Below are 8368 nucleotides of genomic sequence, written 5' to 3'. Positions count from 1 at the left end.
ATCGTTGTTCTTCAGACTGGTCGAATAGGTTGCTTTTTCGTTACAGCATAACAATCAATATGTACTTTTCTTGCAGCAGTTGGAATTAATTTGAAATTTTTCATATATTTTCTCTGATATTGAATTTTGTTTACTAATAATTTACCATACAAGGAATTTGCATGTATTGCATGTTAAGTAGTTAGTTGATTTATTATTGTATATTGTGAGCTGATTTGGAACGAGTGCACTATGCCCACCCTAAATTAAACCGTCTCAGTAGTTTACCGTAATTAATAATCTATTTTCGGAATTTATACGAGAATTTTTGAATTTTAGTAAATACTAGAGTCAGTGCATCGCGTATTGAAATAATAGCTTATACAGATAATCTTTTGAAATTACTCTTAATTAGGGAAAATCTTGAATCTTGTATGGAAGATGAAGATTTTCAGGAAATATTTATTTTTCAACAATGAATTTTTGTTTTATCGATTAATAACGTACGAAATGATTTTTGGAAAATTTTCTTCGTTTGAACGTTCGTTTAAGGTTCGACTATGATTATCAAATCTCTCGAAACACCGTAGAATGTTCAATTTTAAAAGTAACTTCTTCAATTTTTGGATAATCTGGGTAACGTGTTAGTGTTGACGATACACTTTCGAGTATAGACGTTAAAGTTCATAGAGTGGTCGGGGGCTACTAGCTAGCCTATGTCCACCCTGTACACACTCAGCCTTCTTGTAACACTTGTATACATTAGAATCAATTAGAATTTCAATACAATAGACTGAATAACAATTCATTTTAACTAATACCTATTAGAAATTTTCCTTTTAAAACAAATATAAATCATTTTACCAATTACTGGTACTTGCTAGACATTTAATATCAGACTTTAAATATTCTCCTTTCGGTTCTTTTAAATACAATCAAATAATTTCTTCAATTATCGATACTGACTTGGAATACTCCGCTTCGAATAAAATATTTCGAAATTATTTTGAAGGTTTAGGGAAATAAACATTTGAATTTTAGTCATCGTTGTTCTTCAGATGTTAAGAAAAATTTCGGGATAAAAAAAGTAAAATTAAAAAAGATGATATTTAAATCGCTTGGTTGCCTCGACTCACGTTTCATGCTTATCTTTTCTTCGCTGTCCTGGACTACGTTCGGCAAACTACAAAGGCGGGCGCGAGGCTCGAAAACGTAGACCCTGACTCTACGAGTGTCAGGTTTAGCTTCCTTGCGGTCTGACACTTGTGGAGACTATACTGTATATCGGTAAAACGATTGTGGCGCGAGGCTCGAAAACGTAGACCCTGACTCTACGAGTGTCAGGTTTAGCTTCCTTGCGGTCTACCACTTGTGGAGACTATACTGTATATCGGTAAAACGATTGCGTGACATTATTGCGGTATAAAATTGTCGAGAAATTCCACTGTTTTCCTTCCATAAATTGTTTGCATTCACGAGATTCTTTACATCGCCCAATAAGAAGTAGAAGACCTAAAAATGCGTCAATTTCTACATGATCCACTGGCTTCCATATTTTGTTTGGTGGCATATTCTTCTGTGCCTTGATATTGGTATGTAAAATAATGGTATCGATTATTTGCTTATTTATAAACAAATGAAAACATTCGTCGATCGTTTCTACGTGCTGACTCTGTTGTGTTAGCGAACAGTTTCTTGAATGGTTCTGCATTGTTCCGGTATTATTGCTAGGTGCAATGTGCTGCCAATTACGACCAGAAATATTTTGGATCTCTGGAACTACATCTTCTGTCGATTTTGGTATATCAAATTCATCTGGTTCCAAATCCTGCGTTTCGGGCTCAGCATCGCTGTTCGATGCACTTGCACCATCCGAAGACTGTTCGCAATTGTGAACATCGTCATCTTCAACAAATGCGACATAATCAAATTCCTCGTTTGTTGGTAATACCGACATTATGCCAGTAAACAACAAAACAATAAAAATAACTATTGGAAATAGGTGATTGACTCTACGACTCTGAAAAAACGACTTTACTGTTTGAAATGCTCTATGGAACTGTCTCTGGACACCCAAAAAGAGAAAGCTTATACTTACGAACTGTTTATCCTATTGTATTGCAGTGTGCAGTACTTGACTCGAAGAAGAACACCAGACACATCTGGTGGAAGTCCTAGTGCCTTTGTCTAAAAGAACGCCGAGACATTTTTCTCCTCACTCGATTATTTCTACAGGGTGTTCTTAAAAATAATCCAACAATAACAAACAACAAACAACAAACAATAAAAACAAAGAACAACAAGAACTGATAACAAATAAGATTTTTAGAATAAATTGGCTTGATCGTACACGTCCTTCTTCCTCAAAGCGTTACAGTGAACTGCTTTACGTTCCTTGAAATTCTACCTACAAAATGAGCTCTTTTGCAGGATAGAAACTTTAAAATTAGCTTCACAAGGAGCTGGAAAAGGGCTGATGTACCGCCGTTTTATGTAAGCGAGCCACGCGCTCTGCTATTACGGTCGGTTGTCTGTACCGCTCGTACCCCATAGTACTTGCAATATGGTTTAAAAACAATATCGACAAGTCTCGTATACGACTAAGTGGTTATTTATTTATATTATTTTTAACAACAATATCTTCTATTGATATTGTCTTCACAGTGAAATTTACAAAACAAGAATTTATTTATAATTTTCACTATTATAAAATCAATTTTTCAAATAAAAATATTATTACAATAGAGCCATCCTTCTATATTAAAAAAAAAATAAATTCAATTCAACCAATAGTTTCCGAGATAAAAAGAAATTGATAAGCACAGCTCGTTTTCATAAAAATGAGCAAAAATTGCCGCCAAATTCAAAGGTCCGTATTTTTTAAATAAATTAGAAATCAGCTAAATGATGACTTAAAGCCCCCCTAATTTCACGTGCACTACATTATATTTCATATGGAACAAAATCCCTGATGTCGACGTCAAAGTGATCGATTTGGCAAGGAATCACCCTAAATTGACATCTAAAATGCAATTTCTTCAATCAACTCTAATAAAGAGGTAATGGTAAACAAGGTACAGTAGTGCACACATAAGCGTCCGTCGCTATCCCCACCAATTCTTGGAAACAGCACTTCGGAGTGAAGTTCGAGCGTGCTGAGTGAAACTTGATATCGCGATCGTTAAATGTTGGGTCCGTACCAAAAACTCAGAAGAATAGGATTGTTGTAATATTTCGCACTACAGTTTTTCAGAAGAAATAATACGAAATATTGTTTTATTTCTATAAGTATTAAAATAATATTATGTATTTTACATATTACTTAACTATGTTATAATAACAATAATAATAATAGTAGTAGTAATAGTACATTAATAATAGTAATAAAAAAAAAATAACAACGATGCTATGAAAAAATAACCTTAATAACCAAGTGAATAACCAAAATAAATGGCACAATAAATAAAAATTATTTTGAATTGTAATAATTTATTATAGATTGTGCATGATTCGCAATTTCAGGTTCCATTAATCTAATTTTTTCCAAATAGTGCAGGAATCTATCAATTTCTTCTGCTTCTATTGGTGAGGGTGACCGTAAATTAGAAGATTCTTCCTCTTCTTCAACAGCATCTTCTCTAATTATTTCCACTTCCTCATACTGATCAATCCATTCTTTTACTTCTTCATCAGAAATTGTTTCATATGCTGCACTGTGTGTAACAGTTTCTGACAAAGAAGTAACAGAATGGATTAATCTCGTACGATTAAAAATTTTGTTCCATGCATTATAAATGTTTACTGCAGTAATGCTGCCCCAACTTTCATTGACTAAATCTATGCAATCTTTTATATCGTAATCTCCATAGAAATCTGGTATGCCACCATTATATTTTAATGCTCGCTGTAATAATTTGTGTCGGAAAAGTTTTTTACATTTTGAAATTATGCCCTGCTCCATTGGTTGGATCAGGGAAGAGGTATTCGGCAGTAAAAACATTATTTTGAATTGATCGTCATCCATTTGATTATCTGATACTATGTGCCCACTAAAATTGTCGAGTATCAGTAAAACCCTACCCTGCCTATTTTCTTCTAATTGTCGTTTTCGTACATGTACTTTAAATTCATTTTCATACCATGACAGAAAGATTGTATTATTCATCCAGGCATTTTTCTGGTGTGCGTAAAACACTGGCAAATTATTTTTACAATGTTTTAATGCCCTTGGATTCTCATATTTATTGATAAAAATTGGGGGCAATTTATGGTTTCCACTTGCATTTGTACATAAACCTAAAGTAATCCTATCTGGTACTCTTTTCTCCCTGGCACTTACTAGTGTTTTATTTGGAAGCATGTTCCAAAACAAGCTTGTCTCATCCATATTATACAGGTCATTTTCACTAATTTCACTTTCTTCTAAGATCTGTGAAAACTGCTCGATAATATTTTCTGTAGCACTTTCGCCATAAATATCGACGAGGCGTAAGTTATAATTTTTTTTAAAACGCCACAGCCAACCTCGGTTTGGTGTAAAATTAGGAGGACCACTTTCTTTTTGCAGTTCTTTTGCTTTTTCCAATAGAATGTTATCTGTGATCCTGTCTCCTAAACAGCATCTTTGCAAAAACCAACTGTACAGTTGGTTCTCGAAGTCATCGCACGTTGATGTTCTAATTCTTTTCCTTGTTAAATGTTGACTATTCTCTGCAAATTGTCGTATCGACAAAACATTTTGTCGAATTCTACGTATGCTTCTGTCAGTCACATTGTATTCCCGTGCCAGATCATTAACACTTACACCAGCTTCTAATTTGTTTAATATTTCTAATCGTTTTTCTATACTAATTTGTTTACTGGAAACAGTACTATTAGCAGCCATCGTGAATAATATTGTATTCGGCATCGACTTCTGAATGTGAACAACTGACACTTGATACTGTCGACTCACACGTGCCGGGTATCGGTATCCCACTCAGGCACATCTCCTCTCTTTTGTTTAGTTAAATTCGCAGAAGTCACTCCCCACTGAAGCATCCGCATTCGGTCCCGACTGCGGATGCTTATGTGTGCACTACTGTATTTACAAACGAACCGAAGTGGAATCTCTTCGTTCGAACGTGTCATTTTGAATACTAATGAGCTCGATTAAAGAAATGCGTCCCGATAAGTTTAGTTGATTACTGGTGAGTGGTGGGGGAAACCTACTCAACCAGAAAAATTCAACGAAATGGATCTATTCTGAATCGTTTTACTAATCTATTCGACTAGATTTTAGTGTCCACACATTGTAAGTTACTACTGTTACGTGGGTTCTTGGGGAATTTGAGGGAATTGCCGCCCGTGGAGCACTAAAGTACTCTGCTCGCAATAATATTAGGAAGTTAAATGAATAAGGAAAAACTAACATTGAAACTTTTAATAAACTAACTTGATTGGAACAATAATAAACGAAATGTTTTAACTATAACTTTATTATGAGATAATACGTCTGAGCTCTTTAAACGAGGAAAATTGAATTGAATTTGTTCAGGCGTACGTTGATTTTTATATATAATGTTTACATGCTTTTATTAAAACAATCGTCACTAATTAAATTAAAGATTTTATATAAAGTTATTTGAGGATGAATTTGATTGGTTCTCAACATTTGTTCATCAATACATATTTCCTTTAAAGCGAGTGTTTTACACCTCGGCAATGTTTTGTCCATAGCGACGACGATAAATATTGATTTTAACGAACGATTGCAAATAGCAATCAATGAGATTTACTGTACACTGTATGTACATGTTTTGAGTTCTTTTGTTCATTGCTTCGGCTACACCGATGCACAATTTGAATTTGGCGCGCTTTAACATTCACACTACGGGGCGCCACATGACACCAGATGCAGACCGCCCTAAAGCCACGTTCACGGGCATGCACGACGAGCGATTAAAACGAAGTTCATGCGATAGCGTAACACTACATTACTCGCCACTCGATTAAATTGCTGCACGTGTTTGAACCAGCCTTAAGGTTGATACAAGTGACCCTTGTCCCAGATACAGAGAATAGTATATGTAGAAATGAGAATTGGCATGAGCACTTGGGAAAGAACAGAAGGAGATAGTGAGATATCTGGTGGCCACCGTCCAAACTACTCAGATGGCGAATTTAAGAGATTCGTGTGTCCGCTTGAGAAGAAGACTAAGGCGCTTAGGAACGTTACAATTTAAGGTTATATAAAAATCATATTAAAGATCTTACTGTAAGATGGCAGCACATCAACCGTTTTCTAAATTGCCTTAACATCATTCTACATTAAAAGATATACTTCTAGGTTGAAACAGAGTGACTATATCGTAATGTAAGATGGTTAATTTTTGAGTTTCATTTAAGTCTTGATTTTGTTCATTTCGAAGCATTAGCAAGCAAATGTTGTGTAAACTCGATGATCTTACAGATCGATATTCTTGGTGGTGCTTCATGACACTCAATAGAGAATGTACAAACACGCTATGTCAGTATCCAACATTAATCTCTACTGATCGCATACATTCAATTAAAGGTTTCGGTGCTTTTTTTGAAACTACTCTCGATAGAGGAAGACTAATGCTTTAACTGTATTTTAGTACGTATTTTTGAGAAGACCATTAATTTGATAATTAAAATGTCTTGTATAATTTTGGTAATTTCATTCACTATTTAATTCATTGCAGTGCTACTATTCTTGTATTTTTTTAATTTGTAGGCATGATGGTTGAAAATGCTAAAATTTGTGTCCTACAATGGGCTGGTCATGCAAGACATATTACAGAAAAATTTAGTGAGCTGCTGGCACGTCAAGCACTTGTTGATGTTACACTTGTCTGTGAAGAACAAAAGCTTCGTATTCATAAATTGGTTTTAGCATCACATAGTACATACTTTGAGGTATGCTTAAAATATATATTTATATTTCTATGTAGAATATATTAAAAAATGATGTGATATACTAGGGTATTGAGAAATTTGTAGTTTAAATATGAAAGACTTCTACATACAAAAAAATATAGATATTTAGTTACATATATTTTTTTTTTTTTTAAGTTATTAGCAATATGAATTATGTACATTTTACTTTTAAGATTATCTATTTTCAAATTAATATGCATGTAAAATTTTCTTTTCTTAAAATTAAAGTATGCAAAAAAACTTGTATTTTAGAACCTAAACTGTTTAAGGGGATATTCTAGTCTAGAGCATCATTTTTTAGATCTTTTTTGAGATTTTTTACAAGGAAACCATAAAACTATAATTAATAGTATCCATTTTTTGAATACATATTTATTCATGTTTTAAAAATATTCACCATTTCTTTATAGTGAAAATAATCAGAATTGACTGAATCATAAGTTATGTAATACAATCCTGTTAAAAAAAGTGTCTTACTGGTTGATGTCATTCCAGCCATTCTACTTATCGGGAATGAAAAAGCCAAAAATATTCTTGATTAAAATGAATGTGCCTATGATGTGTATCAAGATAAAAAAACAAATACTGAAAATTTAAAAAATAGGGGCACTTTAAAGTTTGAATGTTGATTTTTTTCATCTTTTTTCGTGTTTTATGGGTTATAAAATTTTAAAAAAATAGGAATTTTTTGGTTTTCCTGGTTCCTGCGATAACGGTACATCTATTAAATATGTCTAAAAAATTTGAAGTCAATCAGGCAACTAAAACTTGAGAAAAAAACATGCAGAATCGATGAAAATCCCTTGTTGAATATACTGACAGCTAAAAACGTGAAGATTTCGACGGCTGCTGCTCCTGAATTTACATATATGTTTTGGAAAGAAAATTCGAATCAAGGAATTTAACGATTCGTTATTATATTGTTTTTCCGCTTCTACTCATCTCTTCGATAATTTATCTGCAGATGAATCTTCATAGATCGGTTTAATTACTTCCGAAATTTTATCACTAAGAGTTGGTTGTACGTCGTACGCTACGGGTTGTGTGCAGTGGTTTTTATAACTTCGTTATTTTTACGAATTCGGGCAAATTCTTCCGCAGACATAATTTCGAGAACGTAAACTTTCAGAAAATGCAAAAAAAAAACATCGATATTTTGTAAAGTTTAGACTAGAATAACCCTTTAATGATATTACTATTATTAATTTTATTGTCTCATATTAATTTCTTATTGTAGATATAAACATATGTATATTTTTTACACTTTCTAACTATTAAAATTCAATGTAGTTCTTAAATATTTTAGTACTACATAACCAGTATTTGTCTTATGTAATCATCAACTATAGAAATGTTTGATCACAAAATCAGTTTAAACTAGTAAATTTTATAAAAAATAGGTAAACGGAAATTTTATGACAAATACATTTAATAGTTACATATAAAT

The 8368-nt window shown here is 33.0% G+C and overlaps 2 protein-coding genes across 2 annotated transcripts in view; one reads left to right on the top strand and one right to left on the bottom strand.

Moving 5' to 3' along the window:
- Nucleotides 1–3448: 3448 nt before the first annotated feature.
- LOC108579025 (jerky protein homolog-like) lies at nt 3449–4864 on the bottom strand. The gene is made up of 2 exons (XM_017942454.1): nt 4119–4864; nt 3449–4028 (listed from the first exon to the last, which is right to left on the bottom strand). Exons 1-2 carry the CDS (start codon nt 4862–4864, stop codon nt 3449–3451), a joined length of 1326 nt encoding a protein of 441 aa, XP_017797943.1.
- A 1469-nt stretch (nt 4865–6333) lies between these two features.
- LOC108579084 overlaps nt 6334–8368 on the top strand; it is a 5781-nt gene continuing 3746 nt past the window's right edge. The window contains exons 1-2 of the mRNA XM_017942527.1: nt 6334–6598; nt 6719–6900. Coding sequence (XP_017798016.1) covers nt 6721–6900 — 180 coding nt within the window. The 5' untranslated portion in view covers nt 6334–6598; nt 6719–6720. The remainder of the gene's footprint in view (nt 6599–6718; nt 6901–8368) is intronic.

The sequence above is a fragment of the Habropoda laboriosa genome, unplaced genomic scaffold (genome assembly GCF_001263275.1).
Source record: "Habropoda laboriosa isolate 0110345459 unplaced genomic scaffold, ASM126327v1 scaffold42, whole genome shotgun sequence".
NCBI classification, from domain to species: Eukaryota; Metazoa; Arthropoda; class Insecta; order Hymenoptera; family Apidae; genus Habropoda; species Habropoda laboriosa.
The sequence above is the reverse complement of the archived record's forward strand: the minus strand, read 5'-3'. Positions and strand labels throughout refer to the sequence as shown.

What these genes read in the sequence shown, in the direction of transcription:
- LOC108579025 (XM_017942454.1), bottom strand. Translation starts at nt 4,864, where the DNA reads ATGGCTGCTAATAGTACTGTTTCCAGTAAACAAATTAGTATAGAAAAA. An exon ending in AATACAATCTTTCTGTCATG is followed by an intron (nt 4,029 to 4,118) that starts GTATGAAAATGA and finishes CGACAATTTTAG; the next exon opens with TGGGCACATAGTATCAGATA.